Below are 19,401 nucleotides of genomic sequence, written 5' to 3' on the forward strand. Positions count from 1 at the left end.
CTTTATCTTTATTCACCACTGCACTATTATTTATCAGTCTTGCACATACTAGTTATTTAGGTACTTGTTTAAATTTCTAGTTAATCGTTAAAATTGTTTACAACAAGAGAGCATAGCCTACCAGTCAAATGCCTTGTGTTTTAGCATACTTGGCCAATAAAGCTAATACTGAATAATTTATTATATCCACCCATCCATTTCCTACCGCTTGTCCCTTTTGCGATCTCAGGGGGTGCTGGAGCCTATCTCAGCTGCATTCGGGCGGAAGGCGGGGTACACCCTGGAGAAGTCGCTAACTCATCGCAGGGCCATTTTTTATTTATTTAGAGCCTTATAGGAATACATGTAACTGAATGTGAAAATAATCTTAAATTTGTGCATTATTTGTTATAGAAATATACATTCAAAAAGGCACTATAATTTTTTTAACGGTTAAACTGGTCGTATGTGTGCGTTGCAGTACCAGCTATGGCCGCCAAGCAGCAGCACCGTCGCGGGGAGCTGACCGTGCTTTACCCGTGTAAAGCGAGCACCAAAGCGGGTACCGACGCGGTGTTCGCTCGGCAGCAGTTGACCGGACGTGAACTCCGGCGTCAGCTTCCTCTCCGTTCACTTCAGTCTGGCTGCGGGAGAAACAAGGAAGTGGATACCGTAGCGGACACATTTTAACGACCTTTTTGTGCCCCCAGTAAGTACCGCTGCTTTTGTTCACCATCGTGGCCGCCAATGCTTGTCGTTAAACGTGTGGTGTTGAAAACCATTTGAAGAAATTGTGTCTTATTTCCACAAAGCGGAGTGAAGTCTGGAAGGTGATTTTCCCACGCTCATTCATGGTAACACGCTGCTCGCCGCAACTTTTGTTTAGTATATCTTTGATTACTTTTATTTTACTTTTTTCGGAATTGTGTGCTTAACCGAGGATTTGTGTGGTCAGGCAACGTCAGCTTAAAGCAATATTGTTGTAGTGTGTGTTGTGAATTTAAGGGAAAACATGACAATATATACTGCATAAAAGTGTACAAGCTGCTGCTGATTGTTAGTTTACGCCCTTACAAACTTTTGACTTTTATGGTGGGTTAATTATAAAGAAAGAATGTAAAAAAAAATGAAGAAAAAACGGTATTAAATAACATATAAAACAATAGTACTAAAGGGAAACTGCACTTTTTTCGTAAAGTGCCTGTCATTCACAACATGTTTTTTTTTTTAATGTAATCTAACTTGAAACTAAACGTTAATAAGAGTCAGATAATAATAGAAGTGATGGGAATTTGATTTAAAAAACCTCCATCATTGTTTTATATACACTTTATAAGTATAGAAGTAATGTAGTAACAGGCACATTCATATTAACATGTAATATTACGTATTTTGCACATTTTAAAAGCCTACTGAAACCCACTACTACCCACCACGCAGTCTGATGGTTTATATATCAATGATGGAATATTAACATTGTAACACGCCAATACGGCTTTTTTAGTTTACTAAAATACAATTTTAAATTTCCCGGGAGTTTCGTCTTGGAAACGTTGTGTAATGATGACGTGTACGCAGGACGTCACGGGTTTTTAGGAAGTATGAGCGCTACGCACACACACAGGTAAAAGTCGTCTGGTTTAACGGCATAATTACACAGTATTTTGGAGATATGTGTTGCTGAATCTTTTGCAATTTGTTCAATTAATATTGTAGAAGTCAAAGTAGAAAGATGGAGTTGGGAAGCTTTAGCCTTTAGCCACACAAACACACGGTGATTCCTTGTTTAAAATTCCCCGAGCTGAAACTTCACTATGGATCAGTGCGCGGTCAAGCAGACATGAATCCCAACCGAATGTCAACCAGCAGGTTTCGGTGAGAAAATTGTGCTTAAAAATTCGCCACTTACCGAATATCAGCTGAGCTTGTGTCGTCCATAAAGCTGCCGTCGATACCCCTGAGACATTGGCGTCAAGACACCCGTGGACAAACCCCTCCGACTATCACGTAATATTAAACTCACTAAAACAATAGCAACACAATAAAAAAAATATAAGGGATTTCCCAGAATTATCCTAGTAAATGTGTTTAAAAACATCGGAATACGTCCCAATGCATCGGGTTTTTTTTGTGTTGTTTAAGTTTTTTTTCTAGTCCGTCGCTATCAACATCCTCAAACACGAATCTTTCATCCTCGCTCAAATTAATGGGGAAATTGTCGTTTTGTCTGTCCGAATAACTGTTTTTGTTGGAGGCTCCCATTAAAATCAAAGTGAATATGTGAGGAGCCCTCAACATGTGACGTCATCGTCTGCGACTTCCGGTAAAGGTGAGGCTTTTTCAGGAAGTACCAAAAGTGGCAAACTTTATCGTCGATTTTCTCTACTAAATCCTTTCAGCAAAAATATGGAAATAATGCGAAATGATCAAGTATGACACATAGAATGGACCTGCTATCCCCGTTTGAATAAGAAAATCTCATTTCAGTAAGCCTTTAAGCATATAGCACCACATTAATTTCACAGACGCATCATGTTTGCTATTTCCTTCAATGACATCAACTACTACTACTCATGGGAGACTTCATGAGAGACAACAATGACTATTTTGGGACAAATAACGATCCAGAACCTTATATTTTGAGCCTTGATATAAGGAGGATGAGCTACAAGTTTTAGAAGCTGAAGGATAAGCAGATCCAGCAAGTAGCACTATTGCCAAGTGCTAAACAAGAACTACAAACTACAAATATAATAAAACAATCACTTACTGTGAAATGTTTGCTCTCACTGGGATGCCGACTGATGGCAGGTGGCCCAGTGGTTAGAGTGTCTAAAACAATAGCAACACAATAAAAAAAATATAAGGGATTTCCCAGAATTATCCTAGTAAATGTGTTTAAAAACATTGGAATACGTCCCAATGCATCGTTTTTTTTTTGTTTTGTTTAAGTTTTTTTTCTAGTCCGTCGCTATCAAGATCCTCAAACACGAATCTTTCATCCTTGCTCAAATTAATGGGGAAATTGTCGTTTTGTCGGTCCGAATAACTGTTTTTGTTGGAGGCTCCCATTAAAATCAAAGTGAATATGTGAGGAGCCCTCAACATGTGACGTCATCGTCTGCGACTTCCGGTAAAGGTGAGGCTTTTTCAGGAAGTACCAAAAGTGGCAAACTTTATCGTCGATTTTCTCTACTAAATCCTTTCAGCAAAAATATGGAAATAATGCGAAATAATCACTTACTGTGAAATGTTTCCTTTCACTGGGATGCCGACTGATGGCAGGTGGCCCAGTGGTTATAGTGTCCGGCCTGAGAACGGTAGGTTGGGAGTCATACCAAAGCCAATAAAAAATGGGACCCATTGCCTCCCTGGTTGGCACTCAGCATCAAGGGTTGGAATTAGGGGTTAAATCACCATAAATGATTCCCGGGCGCGGCACCGCTGCTGCCCACTGCTCCCCTCACTTCCCAGGGGGTGATCAAGGGGATGGGTCAAATGCAGAGGACAAATTTCACCACACCTAGTGTGTGCGTGACAACCATTGGTACTTTAACTTTAACTATATATTCCCATTTCGATGAGAAATTGATCATAATCTTCAAAGAGGTAAATAGAGTGTACACAAACAAGCGTCTTTTTTCGCTGAGTTGAATGCCAAAGTTGACCAACTTCTCAGTTTGTGCCCACAACCTTCTACTTTACAAGTGAGATAATTCATCAATCAATCAATCACAGTTTATTTAAATAGCCCTTAAGCACAAATGCCTCAAAGGGCTTCACCAAGCACTACAACATCCTCTGCTCTGATCCTGCATTTAGGCAAGAAAAAACTCAACCTCAATGGGAACAATCTAGAATTAACTTTTACCAACTCCGACGCAATGTAGCAGCTCATCAACTCAATATGTTGATATAGCTGCATAAGTTAGTTTTCTCTCTGATCACGGCACCGATAAAAGTAGCGTTTGTGTTAGCGCTTATAATAACAATATGCTAGTACTTAGTTCATATGCAGGTCACGACATGTAAATGGAGAATTGTTGGCGTTTTTGGGTGTTTTTAGAGGGCTCTAGGGGCGCAATAGATGACTCATTAGTGTCATTGTTAGCCACCTCGTAGTTGTCGTACATTACAAATTGGAATGCATTAAAAAAAAGGTATTATTTTACGAACCCCGTTTCCATATGAGTTGGGAAATTGTGGTAGATGTAAATATAAACGGAATACAATGATTTGCAAATCTTTTTCAACCCATATTCAGTTGAATATGCTACAAAGACAACATATTTGATGTTCAAAAACTGATAAACATTTTTTTCTGTGCAAATAATCATTAACTTTAGAATTTGATGCCGCAACACATGACAAAGAAGTTGGGAAAAGTGGAAATAAATAATGATAAAGTTGAGGAATGCTCATCAAACACTTATTTGGAACATCCCACAGGTGTGCAGGCTAATTGGGAACAGGTGGGTGCCATGATTGGGTATAAAAACATCTTCCCAAAAAATGCTCAGTCTTTCACAAGAAAGGATGGGGCGAGGTACACCCCTTTGTCCACAACTGCGTGAGCAAATAGTCAAACAGTTTAAGAACGTTTCTCAAAGTGCAATTGCAAGAAATTTAGGGATTTCAACATCTACGGTCCATAATATCATCAAAAGGTTCAGAGAATCTGGAGAAATCACTCCATGTAAGAGGCATATTCGACAGCGTGTTATCCGGACCAAAGGGGAAGCGAACCATCCAGACTGTTATTGACGCAAAGTTCAAAAGCCAGCATCTGTGATGGTATGGGGGTGCATTAGTGCCCAAGGCATGGGTAACTTACACATCTGTGAAGGCACCATTAATGCTGAAAGGTACATACAGGTTTTGGAACAACATATGCTGCCATCTAAGCGCAGTCATTTTCATGGACGCCCCTGCTTATTTCAGCAAAACAATGCCAAGCCACATTCAGCATGTGATACAACAGCGTGGCTTCGTAAAAAAAGAGTGCGGGTACTTTCCTGGCCCGCCTGCAGTCCAGACCTGTCTCCCATCGAAAATGTGTGTCTCTTTATGAAGCGTAAAATACGACAGTGGAGACCCCGGACTGTTGAACAACTGAAGCTCTACATAAAACAAGAATGGGAAAGAATTCCACTTTCAAAGCTTCAACAATTAGTTTCCTCAGTTCCCAAACGTTTATTGAGTGTTGTTAAAAGAAAAGGTGATATAACACAGTGGTGAACATGCCCTTTCCCAACTCTTTTGGCACGTGTTGCAGCCATGAAATTCTAAGTTAATTATTATTTGCAAAAAAAAAATAAAGTTTATGAGTTTGAACATCAAATATCTTGTCTTTGTAGTGCATTCAATTGAATATGGGTTGAAATTGATTTGCAAATCATTGTATTCCGTTTATATTTACACATAACACAATTTCCCAACTCGTGGAAACGGGGTTTGTATTTAACATTGGGTTTGTGAATGGTAGGCAAAGTTCTTTGTGCACAAAGTAACTTATAATCAAGGATGGTTAATATTTTATTTGTTTAAGTTATTTAATGTATTTCTTTTTACGTTTCCAATAAGTCACGCTACAGACAAGCACCGTTTTGGACAGTAATACATAAATCAGATAGTGATTCTACAGCACTGTCTTCTGCATATTTTTTCTAAAAAATAATTTTACAGTTAGCGTAAAATTAATTATTTACTACAGCATACACTCCTGAATAAAACCTGAAGAAAATGACAATTATTCTAGGGCTGTGACCATTAAAGTTATGTGGTGTGTTGGTGCCACGACCATTGTGACGGCAAACAACAGAGAGGTTTTTTTTTTTTAAGTAACCAGATTTCAAGTAAAATATAAAAAGAAAAAAACAAAAGGCAAGGAATCGAGAGTGATCAATTTATTGAAAACAGGTTGTTCACTTGCCAGTCAAATGTTTATGATTGTTGCTTTAAAAATGCAAAGTCCACGCTTAACTATTTTTTTTGTCATGCCTTTTTCACATCCACCATTCACACTATAAAGACTTCCAGACGGAAAAGGCAAAAATACTTTGTCTTTGGTGGAATTGGTGAAATGCACAAGCAAAGGCCTCTTTCAAGTCAACATTGCTTCCCGATCTTGTGTCTTCCTGTTTGATTAGTAATCCTTTTTCCCTGTATTTTAACTTGAGTGAAATAAAAAATATGTCGTATCAGAAAGACTTAAGGTCCACCTAGCCACAACGGAGTATCATGTCCTGTAGCTGGGCAGTTAAGTGAGGTCTTCAAAATAAAAGCACAAGAGGCAGGTTATTGGGTCAATCTTCAGGTGGATAGGCCATATATACCCTTATTTAGTCACATTTACCCTTTTAAAAAATGCAAATCTTGTAAAAGGAAGGCATAGTTAGCAAATGTTGACTGTGTAAAAGGCACTCTTAGAGCTACTGCTCTGGCTTTGATGTGGATTTTTGGTTTAAAATAATATATTGAAGCTCTCTGCTGCCTTGATGAATTTGCACAGTTTACCAGCTGCTTTTATTGACCATAATAAATAACAATTCCATTATTAAATGGATAGCATGTGGTCCTTTTACAGCAGCACACTTACTTAGATTAGCAACTAATGATGATCTCTGCATGAAATTGGACATAGGTGTTACACTGTATCTAATACATGCTAATAATCAAAAGCATTTGTTGTCATTTATTGTGATCTAATCAAAGCACTGGTGGCGATAGCGAGCTGGTACTTTTGACCCATAAAGGCTTCTATGGTTTCAAAGGTTAAAAACACTTGTTTTATTGAAGCTTTGCTGTCACGCAACCCTCCATATGTGACAGGTGTGGTAATGTTAATTTAGGCTTTGTTTTGTACAGAAGGCTGCTATACAATTAGAAGGGAAAGCTGCCAGGAAAACTATAATCACATGTGCAATAGGTGTACTGCAGTGTTGTGCAGAGGTGACATGCCTTATGAGAGCGCTGGCAGGTATTTATGTCCAAGATTATCTCAGTTCCTATTAGATGGCGTGCCATTTGTCAGCACCTCCAATGTAAGTCAGGAGGACTTCTCTTCGGTTGGCATAGCTGCTCCGTACAACAGGGAATCGTACACCTTTACCCCATTTATCCGCACAGGGCCTAGGCTCAGCCCATCAGGTCCTGTCTCGCTGTTATTTATAGGCGCCAAGGTCAGCGGGAGATCATTTGTGATATGTCACAGCAGAAAATGCTGGGACATAATAGGCAGCCCTCCACCAAGAATAAAGCTTTGGCACGTGTAGGCGCATGTGACGTTGCAACGCTGCAGTTTGCGCAACTAGCAGCTCATGCTCTGATGAGAATGAGGCAGATGTTGGAGATAAAACTATATGAACTAGGGCTGCTGCCGTCAAACATTTTAGTAATCGAAATTAGTTTGTTCGATTTTTCAAATATTCGGATAAAACACACTCTATAGCCTCAATGCGCCTTTTAGGGAAAATAGTTAAAATAAACATAGATTTTTGTACTTTCTATTACATTGATTACTTTCTTTTTACATTCCGAGACTATATTTTTACGTTCCTAGACTGTCTTTGTACCTTCTTTACCTTCAAAATTACTTTGTTTACCTTTTATTTGCCTTCCATTTACCTTTTTATTTAACTTATTTTACCTTTGATTTACCTTATTTGACTGTCTTTTACGTGGATTCATCTTTTACCTTCTATATTCCTTTTACCTTTTTATTTACATTGTATTTAACTTTTTACCTTCTATATTCATTATTTTACCTTTTTATTTACATAATTTTACATTTTATTTACCTGTTACTGAATTTACATATTATTTAAGTTCTTTAATCTTTTAACTAACTACTACGTATAACCGTGAGGTCAAACATGCAGGCCAAATCAGGCCTGCGAACAGGTTCAATCCGGCCTGGTCTTGTAAGTTTTTATTTTTGGTTTGTTAAAATTGTTCACACATTGCACAACTTTAGTTTTTCTATCAGTACACTATGATACCGAGCAGGCAGGGAGTAACTCAACCCTCTAGAATAGTTTCTATCTTAGTTTGTATGGTTTGTTGAGTTCGCACAGAATTAATACGTGGAAATGACAAATCAGGTAGTTGATACATAGCTGAGTTATTTAATTAGTTTTTTGTTCAATCTTGGATGGTCCGTGACTTAACGTTTAATTGCTTTGTAGATACACTAAGAAAGTTCATTGTGTTCTTCATGGTCTTTTTGAAGCTGCACCAATTTTTTCCTCAGAATTTTCAATTAACTTGATGTGTTTTTTCAAGAGGATTATTTGTGATACGGACATTTTCAGAATGTGCATTTTCTATTATGAGCCGAAGTAAAACAAAGAAAACATTTTAAAGTTGTTATCGTTTTGTTTATTTTTAAGTTATTATGCCATGATTTTACCTGTCCGGCCCACGTGGGAATAGATTCTCTTCCATGCAGCCCCTGAGCTATAATGAGTTTGACACACCTGACCTATACCCTTGATTTACCTTGTCTTACCTTCTATTTCCACTTTTTTAAACTTGATTCACCATTTATTTACTTCTTTTATCATTTATTTACCGGCTTTACCTTTTATTTACCTTCTTTTTCACTTTATTTTAGCTTTGATTCACTTCTATTACCTTTTATTTATTTTCTATTCAACTTATTTTTCTTTCTTTTATACGGTCAGGATTTTATAACTTTTTATTAGTTATACTCAAACGATTAATTGAAGCAACAGAATATAAATGGCATATTGTTTTTCTAACTGATTCAATCGATTAATCCATGCAGCCCTAATATCCACATTTCATATGATTTATTGTTGTGACCAAAGTTACTTAAAATATCAAGGCACTATGACCGTGGTCATCTTAATTGGAAAAGAAACATCTCAAACTATTGTCAATTAATTAGCGAGGCGCAATTTTATTTGGCATGGCATCCTTACACATCTGACTTATTGTTACTTGTTTTTTCTGCATTTGGCTAACATCCATTAATTGTATACTAGACCCTTAGTTGCTAAACACCTTAAAATCATTCTTTGTACATATTTTTAGCAAATCTAGCTAATGTAAAATAGGTTGAAATTCAGCTTCCGCCGAAATAAGTGCAGTGAATGAAAACAAATAAGACACCAATAGAAAGCCAACTCTTCTACTCCTAACGTGCTGCACATAAAAAGGTGACAATTAGTCAAAACATGCACCCCTAATATGTTGCCTGTGCTATTATTTTTTGACGATTGTACCATATGATGGCGCTGTTACTAAACCCTACAAGTCAGATTGACTTAAAATTTCTCACACTATGCACTCTACAAAAACACGCTGTAACTTGATGGAATATTGTCAAATTATCAGAACATTTTATACACATCTTTAAGGGGGCTGACAAGCAAAATTTGAGCAAGATTAGTTAAAAGATATTTTCATCATGAAGCAAAATGTCTTTATAGGGGCAGCAGGGGGACTAAAAATTGGCCATAAGTCAGTAACCATTTGTCCCTAAAGTAAAAGCAGAATTCAATCAATCAATCAATCAATGTTTACTTATATAGCCCTAAATCACTAGTGTCTCAAAGGGCTGCACAAACCACTACGACATCCTCGGTAGGCCCGCATAAGGGCAAGGAAAACTCACACCCAGTGGGACATCGGTGACAATAATGACCCAGTGGGACGTCGGTGACAATGATGACTATGAGAACCTTGGAGAGGAGGAAAGCAATGGATGTCGAGCGGGTCCAACATGATACTGTGAAAGTTCAATCTATGATGGATCCAACACAGTCGCGAGAGTCCAGTCCAAAGCGGATCCAACACAGCAGCGAGAGTCCCGTTCACAGCGGAGCCAGCAGGAAAACATCCCAAGCGGAGGCGGATCAGCAGCGCAGAGATGTCCCCAGCCGATACACAGGCGAGCAGTACATGGCCACCGGATCGGACCGGACCCCCTCCACAAGGGAGAGTGGGACATAGGAGAAAAAGAAAAGTAACGGCAGATCAACTGGTCTAAAAAGGGAGTCTATTTAAAGGCTAGAGTATACAAATGAGTTTTAAGGTGAGACTTAAATGCTTCTACTGAGGTAGCATCTCGAACTGTTACCGGGAGGGCATTCCAGAGTACTGGAGCCCGAAATGAAAACGCTCTATAGCCCGCAGACTTTTTTTGGGCTTTGGGAATCACTAATAAGACGGAGTCCTTTGAACGCAGATTTCTTGCCGGGACATATGGTACAATACAATCGGCAAGATAGGATGGAGCTAGACCGTGTAGTATTTTATACGTAAGTAGTAAAACCTTAAAGTCACATCTTAAGTGCACAGGAAGCCAGTGCAGGTGAGCCAGTACAGGCGTAATATGATCAAACTTTCTTGTTCTTGTCAAAAGTCTAGCAGCCGCATTTTGTACCAACTGTAATCTTTTAATGCTAGACATAGGGAGACCCGAAAATAATACGTTACAGTAATCGAGGCGAGACGTAACAAACGCATGGATAATGATCTCAGCGTCTTTAGTGGACAGAATGGAGCGAATTTTAGCGATATTACGGAGATGAAAGAAGGCCGTTTTAGTAACGCTTTTAATGTGTGCCTCAAAGGAGAGAGTTGGGTCGAAGATAATACCCAGATTCTTTACCGTGTCGCCTTGTTTAATTGTTTGGTTGTCAAATGTTAGAGTTGTATTATTAAATAGAGTTCGGTGTCTAGCAGGGCCGATAATCAGCATTTCCGTTTTTTTGGCGTTGAGTTGCAAAAAGTTAGCGGACATCCATTGTTTAATTTCATTAAGACACGCCTCCAGCTGACTACAATCCAGCGTGTTGGTCAGCTTTAGGGGCATGTAGAGTTGGGTGTCATCAGCATAACAGTGAAAGCTAACACCGTATTTGCGTATGATGTCACCTAACGGCAGCATGTAGATGCTGAAGAGTGCAGGGCCAAGGACCGAACCCTGGGGAACTCCACACGTTACCTTAACGTAGTCCGAGGTCACATTGTTATGGGAGACACACTGCATCCTATCAGTAAGATAAGAGTTAAACCAAGACAGGGCTAAGTCTGACATACCAATTCGTGTTTTGATACGTTCTAATAAAATATTATGATCGACAGTATCGAAAGCAGCGCTAAGATCGAGGAGCAGCAACATAGATGACGCATCAGAATCCATCGTTAGCAATAGATCATTTGTCATTTTTGCGAGGGCTGTCTCCGTGGAGTGATTTGCCCTGAAACCGGATTGAAAGGTTTCACATAGATTGTTAGACGCTAAGTGTTCATTTAACTGCTCCGCAACAATTTTTTCGAGGATTTTCGAAATAAAGGGAAGGTGAGACACCGGTCGGTAGTTTACCATGAGGTCAGGATCGAGGTTAGGTCTTTTAAGAAGAGGATGAATAACCACTTTTTTGAATGCAAGGGGAACAGTGCCCGAGGAAAGTGATAAGTTTATAATATTTAGCACTGATGGACCTAATAATACAAAGAGCTCCTTGATCAGTTTCCCAGGAAGAGGTTCAAGTAAACATGTTGTTTGTTTTATTCCATTTACACGTTGTAACAATTCCTCTGTTATTTCCTCAAAACGAGAGAAACTATTTTGGAGGGCAGTATCCGCCGTATATACCATTGTATCAATCAATCAATCAATGTTTATTTATATAGCCCCAAATCACAAATGTCTCAAAGGACTGCACAAATCATTACGACTACAACATCCTCGGAAGAACCCACAAAAGGGCAAGGAAAACTCACACCCAGTGGGCAGGGAGAATTCACATCCAGTGGGACGCCAGTGACAATGCTGACTATGAGAAACCTTGGAGAGGACCTCAGATGTGGGCAACCCCCCCCCCCCTCTAGGGGACCGAAAGCAATGGATGTCGAGCGGGTCTAACATGATACTGTGAAAGTTCAATCCATAGTGGCTCCAAGACAGCAGCGAGAGTCCCATCCCGTCCGTATCAGTGTTAATAGAACCCCGTTGTAGCTGGGACGCATTGTCTTTAATCTCCTTTCTAATGACTTCAATTTTCTTACTAAAGAATTGCATAAAGTCATCAGCTGAGTGGGTGGAGCTGCTGGAAGGGGTCCCTTGTTGGGTTAGCGATGCTACCGTACTAAACAAAAATTTAGGATCGTTTTTATTACGGTGGATGAGATTTGAGTAATATTTAGCTTTAGCTAAGGTAAGCATGCGTTTATAAGTTATTAAACCATCACTCCATGCTTGATGGTGCACCTCAAGTTTAGTCGTGCGCCATTTGCGTTCCAGCTTTCTACATAATAATTTCTGAGCTCAAGTTTCTTCTGTAAACCACAGGGTGCGCTTTTTTGGAGCCTTTTTTAACTTTAGCGGTGCTATGTTATCAATGGTTTCGCGCAGGGCGTCGTTAAAGTTGTTAGTGAAGTTATCAATAGAGCCCACATATTTTGGGAATGGTGCCATTACCGAGGGCAGTAAGTCAGCAAGAGTTGTCGTTGTGGCCGTATTAATGTTGCGGCTGCTATAGCCGTTATTATTATTATTAGTTTGCCGAACATGCGTCTGAACCTCGAATTTTATAAGGTAATGATCGGACAATACTTTAGTATACGGGAGTATCGTAACTTTGGAAACGGTGATACCACTGACAAGCACTAGGTCTATCGGATTACCGTTGCGATGCGTGGGTTCATTTATTATTTGTGTGAGACCACATCTATCAATTATAGTCTGGAGCGCTACGCACGGTGGGTCCGATGGGGTATTCAGATGGATATTAAAGTCCCCCATTATGATTATATTATCGGCGTGTGTCACTAGATCAGCAACGACCTCTGAGAATTCATTGATAAAGTCCGAACAGGGCCCTGGGGGGCGGTAGATAACAGCCAGGTGTAGAGGCAGCGGTGTGACAGCCCTCATAGTAAGCACCTCAAACGATTCATATTTATTATTTATGTTAGGACTAAGGTTAAAGTTTTCGTTGTATATTAGTAAGACCCCTCCACCCTTTTTAAGCGGACGGGCAATATGCGCATGTGTAAAGTTAGGAGGACATGCCTCATTTAGCGCAAAAAAGTCGTTTGGTTTAAGCCAGGTTTCGCTGAGACCGATGATGTTAAGATTGTTGTCTCTGATAATATCATTAACTAACAACGTTTTGGGAGACAATGATCTTATGTTTAAAAAAACTATATTATAGGTAGTGGGCTGTTTTAGGGAATTTTTGATCAAATTATCCGTAGTAGCAATATTAATAATATTGTGTTTATTATGCCCAGTGCATTTAGTATAATTACGACCATATCTAGGAATTGATACGACGGGAATTTTCCGATTGTTTGATTGTTGCTTTGATAAACTGCACGCATCATGGTTAGCCACCTCAGTAACGGGGATTTTCCGATTGTTTGTTTGTTGCTTTGATAAACTGCACGCATCATAGTTAGCCACCTCAGTAAAACACATGTCCAACTCTGAAACACTCAAAGCAGAAAAAACTTGTTCTAATTTAACTGACTCCTTACCCACACCAGTAGTCTCGCATCTTCCATTTAGATCCGGCTTCAGGATGGAGGGAAGTGGTGTTCTGTGGGGATTAGCCTTCTGCTTTGTTTCTAGCCCCGCTCGACATCCGCGTTTCCGATCACACTGCTGGCGTCTGCTCCGTAGACGGCCCCCGCTGCTACTATACTCCCCTGCTTCACAGGCCGCTGGATGTAGCCGCCGAATTATTCCCATGCTAGTTAGCACGTCTAGCACGCACGCGTCTATCAGTCAAAAACGGCCCGATATGTCCACATCCAGAAGTGTCTGGCGGTCGTACGTGATCACGGAGTGACCACGATGTGAGCCAGCCATGAAGTTTGCAGAATTGACCGGTATTTCTGCCAAATGTTCCATCTTTAGCAAGAGCCCCTCGATGTTGCAGCCCGTCCGGGCGCCGCCATCTTGGAATTGACCCACATTGAGGAAACATTAAAGTTAGAAATAGGGATGTAACCCTATGAAAATTTCATATCACAGTTTATGTATGACTTTATTTTTTTAACAACTAAGATAAATAGACACAGTTAGAAAACCCACTATTTTGCATGTTTTGTTTCTTATGTTTCACTGATAGTGTTTTTGTTTTAGTGTTTTATCTGTTTTAATTCTAATATTGGTTCGCACTGTAGCAAATTTAAGATTTATATAGATGAAATGTGCATAACAAATAAAATATATTATCTATTATTGACAAGCGGTAGAAGAATAATGGATGGATTATTTCTGACTGCTGTTGTGGCGTCCTAGAATGTTCTGTGGTCCTTGAACAACTAAAAACAACTCCTACAAGTTGTACTCTCTTACAACAGAGGGATCGTTCTGTACTCTGAAGAGAATGAGAGTGCAGCTTGTAGGTTCAATGTGCACCATTGAATATCTTAATTGTATAAATTTAGATTAGGGTATGTCCTTTCTTAATCGGGAAAGATAGTAGTGTCTCTTGTTTTCATGTTAGCATATAGACTAGCGAGCTGGCAGTCAGCCTGTCAATCACGATTTTTCAGTCATTTTAATTTAATTTAAAACTAACCGTAAAAGTTTTACCGTGGTTATCATTAATGCGCATACTTGCCAACCTTGAGACCTCCGATTTCGTGAGGTGGGGGGTGGGCGGCGTGGTTAAGAGGGGAGGAGTATATTTACAGCCAGGATTCACCAAGTCAAGTATTTCATATATATATAAGAAATACTTGACTTTCAGTGAATTCTAGCTATGTATATATACGTATATATTTATTTTATTATATATATATATAAATATATATATGTATATATATATATATATATATATATATATACATATATATATATATATATAAATAAAAGAAATACTTGAATTTTTCAATACACGAAAAATCGTGATTGACAGGCTGACTGCCAGCTCGCTAGTCTATATGCTAACATGAAAACAAGCATTACTAAAACGGCCTTCTTTCATCTCCGTAATATCGCTAAAATTCGCTCCATTCTTTCCACTAAAGACGCTGAGATCATTATCCATGCGTTTGTTACGTCTCGCCTCGATTACTGTAACGTATTATTTTCGGGTCTCCCTATGTCTAGCATTAAAAGATTACAGTTGGTACAAAATGCGGCTGCTAGACTTTTGACAAGAACAAGAAAGTTTGATCACACTACGCCTGTACTGGCTCACCTGCACTGGCTTCCTGTGCACTTAAGATGTGACTTTAAGGTTTTACTACTTACGTATAAAATACTACACGGTCTAGCTCCATCCTATCTTGCCGATTGTATTGTACCATATGTCCCGGCAAGAAATCTGCGTTCAAAGGACTCCGTCTTATTAGTGATTCCCAAAGCCCAAAAAAAGTCTGCGGGCTATAGAGCGTTTTCATTTCGGGCTCCAGTACTCTGGAATGCCCTCCCGGTAACAGTTCGAGATGCTACCTCAGTAGAAGCATTTAAGTCTCACCTTAAAACTCATTTGTATACTCTAGCCTTTAAATAGACTCCCTTTTTAGACCAGTTGATCTGCCGTTACTTTTCTTTTTCTCCTATGTCCCACTCTCCCTTGTGGAGGGGTGCGGTCCGATCCGGTGGCCATGTACTGCTCGCCTGTGTATCGGCTGGGGACATCTCTGCGCTGCTGATCCGCCTCCGCTTGGGATGTTTTCCTGCTGGCTCCGCTGTGAACGGGACTCTCGCTGCTGTGTTGGATCCGCTTTGGACTGGACTCTCGCGACTGTGTTGGAACCATTATGGATTGAACTTTCACAGTATCATGTTAGACCCGCTCGACATCCATTGCTTTCCTCCTCTCCAAGGTTCTCATAGTCATCATTGTCACCGACGTCCCACTGGGTGTGAGTTTTCCTTGCCCTTTTGTGGGCCTACCGAGGATGTCGTAGTGGTTTGTGTTGTGGTTTGTGCAGCCCTTTGAGACACTAGTGATTTAGGGCTATATAAGTAAACATTGATTGATTGATTGATTGAATTTCAGTGTTCATTTATTCACACATATACACACATAACACTCATCTACTCATGTTAAGGGTTGAATTGTTCATCCTCGTTTTATTCTCTGTCACTATTTTTCTAACCATGCTGAACACCCTCTCTGATGATGCATTGCTGTGTGGCACGCACAAAAGTGCTTTCATCAAATGCACTAGAGTCTGGAATCTTCCATCTCTCCCTAGCATGGCCCAAAACCTGTCAATCTTTGCTTCTTGAGGAAGATCTTCTCTGCACTCTCTAAAAGCTGTAGATGTTATTGTCACATATGCATGCACAGTAGATGGCAGTATTCTCCTGTTTAAGAGTGTCACAACATTGCTGTTTACGGTAGACGAACTGTTTTATGGTAGACGAAAACGTGACTGCTGTTTTTGTGTGTTGTTACCGCGCTGGGAGGACGTTAATGAAACTGCCTAACAATAAACCGATATAAGAAACCAAAAACTCGCCCTCGACCATTCGACAGTTATAACGTCATTGGGCAGACACGCTGTTTATATTGGGGGAAAGCGGATGTGAAAACAGGCTGTCCTTACTCAGGTCTGTATGGAGGTGGAGGGGACGTGGCCTCTAGCTCTGCCTGATTTTCGGAAGAAAATTTGTCCCGGGAGGTTTTCGGGAGAGGCGCTGAATTTCGGGAGTCTCCCGGAAAATCCGGGAGGGTCGGCAAGTATGTTAATGCGGTTAATGCTAGTTAAAAGAACCAATCTTTAAAGAGCTAATTTCTTTATCCATGTATTTATTGTATTTCTTCGTGTCAACTAACACCTGACTCAACTTTTGAAGCTTTACCAACAAAAGAGATTTGCTGTTGTTGTTTTTTGCTCTGTTACCTTTATTATTTTTCTGACAAATACACCTTTATTAAACCCCAAGGTTTGAACCACCTTTTAGTTAAGTTAATTAGATTTAATATTTTTTACAGACGCTCTAAAAAACACCCGCTATCCATTGTGTATCCTATCCACAGTGTATAAAGCTGACTCATTAGGACATTTTGTTGAAACGAGCAATGTGTGTAAAGTTTCAACAAGATTGGTTAAAAACATGGCCACCATCAAGCATAAATTGCCCAAAAGTCATTGACTATTTGTCTAATGATTACAAAAACGTTCAGCATATCTGTATGTTACATGTATTCCAGCATGTCTTCCAAAGCAGTTTTGACCCCACCCCATACGGGGCGCCACAAATGTTGATTTACAGTCCTATGATGTCCTCATTTTTAACTGTAGTAGGTACATTTGTCAGTGCACAGTCCTTCTGCTTCCGTAAATATCTTCTGTCTTTGTGTCTTCATCTGTCATGAACTACAAATATTTGTCTTTTGAAAGAATAATTCTTCTGACAAAGACTGAAATCTTAGGTATCTCTTATCTTTACTTATCTTCTCTATGGTGAAGTTGTTCAAGTTCCTTCAGGAGTCAACAGAGCGTTTCTTCTGTTGTATAACCAAGGTTGCTTTTCACAAATGACAGATGTGGCAACGCTACGCCGACCTGCGCCTTGCACACTTGACGTTACACAAGTGTTACTCAACTATCACTGTGTTTTTCTTTTTGTGTCCCTAGGAAGTGCTTCAGTGTGAAGTTTACTTTGCCTCCAGACTTGGACATGTTAGCTCTCATGGCCAGAACTTTGCTGTCCTGACACAGACTGTGTCTTTTTAGAGCCAGAATCCACACCTTCTACCTCATCAGTTCTACCTCGCAGACGATTTGTCACATGGTTCGAACTTGGACTGCCAAGTTCCTCAGAAAAGCCTGACACATCTGTGTCACCCAAGAACTGTGGAACTTCTGGTTGTCTGGGACTTTATCCTGATATGTTACGCATGTAATGTCCCGACTCTGTGACGGCAAGCGACCAGAAGCCAGAGAAGGTCAGGGGCGGAGCAGCGCAGACTCTGACCCGGTGGAAGATGACGAGTCAGACGTGCGAGTCATGGAGTCAGACGTGAAGATCCACATGTTCCGAGAAGAAGACATGGAGGATGATGAGGATGAGTCGGTAAGTTGGTGTCAACAGTCTGTTAAGGTGGGGTATGGGCACCGACAAAATTCACCTGTCCTACTGGGCACTGATTCATGTAAAATTCCACGGTGCCTTGTTACAGTACCTGGGTTGGGGCATATCGTCACACCCGGTGGCCGACTCGCACTTTAGCACTTGGCGATCACTCCAGCAGCACTGACAGCAGACTTAGCCAAATTACTTCTACATAATGTAAACATTTTCAATGGCAACAAAGCAATTGACTTAAAACGTTCAATGGCAACAGAGCAATTGACTTAAAAACGTTCCGACGTAAGCAATGTAAGGCTCCACTTTTCAAAATATGCGCTAACAAGATGTTAATATACTTCGGCTTTGCTATGGACATGCTACTGACTAGCTTTAGCGATTTAACAACTAGGATGCACGTTTGAATCAAACAGCTGGTGTGTAAAAAGTACAATACTTAAAATATTAACACTTTTTAGGGCGCAACAAAAAACAAAAATCACATTCTAACGTTTTGGACTTGCAACTTTAATTGCAAGTTAATGTCATGCTCACAAATTATTATATGATGATAACTAAACAAGCTTTAACAACTGGACAGCAGTTATCTTAATCGGCTATTTTTTGAATGTTGCAATGAAAAAAAAGATTTTTTACTAAAAACAATTTATATTTATTAACACATAAAAGAACCGAAAATGAGTACCATAGAGTACCGGTATCGATTCCCAGGTATCAGCAATTTGGTACCGTATCGGTTCAAATGTGAACAGTACCCATCCCTATTTAAGCTAGCTTGTAGTTGGCCTACTTTGTTCTTGATTTTCAATCTGTGGTATGAGTAACACTGGTGGTACAGTACATGTGCTGCATAGAGTATGTCCTTTTTGAGTAAAAACACAATTATATTACAGAGATATACTGTACATATAGAATTAATGCACAAGTTAATATTTGTAAACCTGGTTGAGCGAGGTTACATTATAAGAGTTTTATTCGTCCTTGTTGCCAGCCTCCCGAGCGACTGATAGTGGTGGGCATTTGCTGCATGATGAAGAAGTCCAAGTCCAAACCCATGACGCAGATACTGGAGCGCCTCTGCAAGTTTGACTACATCGAAGTGGTCATCTTTCCCGAAGACGTCATCCTGGAGGAGCCTGTGGACAAATGGCCGCTGTGCGACTGCCTCATCTCCTTCCACTCCAAAGGTAAGCATTTACAACATGAGAAAGGTTACTTTTCAGGTCTTAGATTCAGTACCTCAAAACCTAACACTACTTCCTTGCTCTCAAGGCTAGTAACGGTATGCTAGTTAAGTTATCAGTTTGGTAGACACAGCCAAGGTGTCTTTTTCCACTGACGGGTGCCAAAAGATTAAAGGTTCGATCCCCGCTTCCGCCGTC

General features: G+C 39.9%; 1 protein-coding gene across 11 annotated transcripts in view; it reads left to right on the forward strand.

Moving 5' to 3' along the window:
- Positions 1–529: 529 nt before the first annotated feature.
- ppip5k1b (diphosphoinositol pentakisphosphate kinase 1b) overlaps positions 530–19,401 on the forward strand; it is an 84,621-nt gene continuing 65,749 nt past the window's right edge. For 9 of the 11 annotated variants that reach the window (XR_009806066.1, XM_061894651.1, XM_061894657.1 and 6 more), the window contains exons 1-3: positions 530–688; positions 17,566–18,004; positions 19,011–19,206. Coding sequence is in view for 10 of the 11 variants with exons in the window: in XM_061894651.1 (XP_061750635.1) it covers positions 17,834–18,004; positions 19,011–19,206 (367 nt within the window). In the remaining variant the exon portion in view is untranslated. Of the gene's footprint in view, positions 834–17,565; positions 18,005–19,010; positions 19,207–19,401 lie in introns of all 11 variants that reach the window. The other 2 variants (XM_061894653.1, XM_061894652.1) reach the window with 2 other exon arrangements.

This window comes from Nerophis ophidion, linkage group LG03, assembly GCF_033978795.1.
Source record: "Nerophis ophidion isolate RoL-2023_Sa linkage group LG03, RoL_Noph_v1.0, whole genome shotgun sequence".
NCBI lineage: Eukaryota > Metazoa > Chordata > Actinopteri > Syngnathiformes > Syngnathidae > Nerophis > Nerophis ophidion.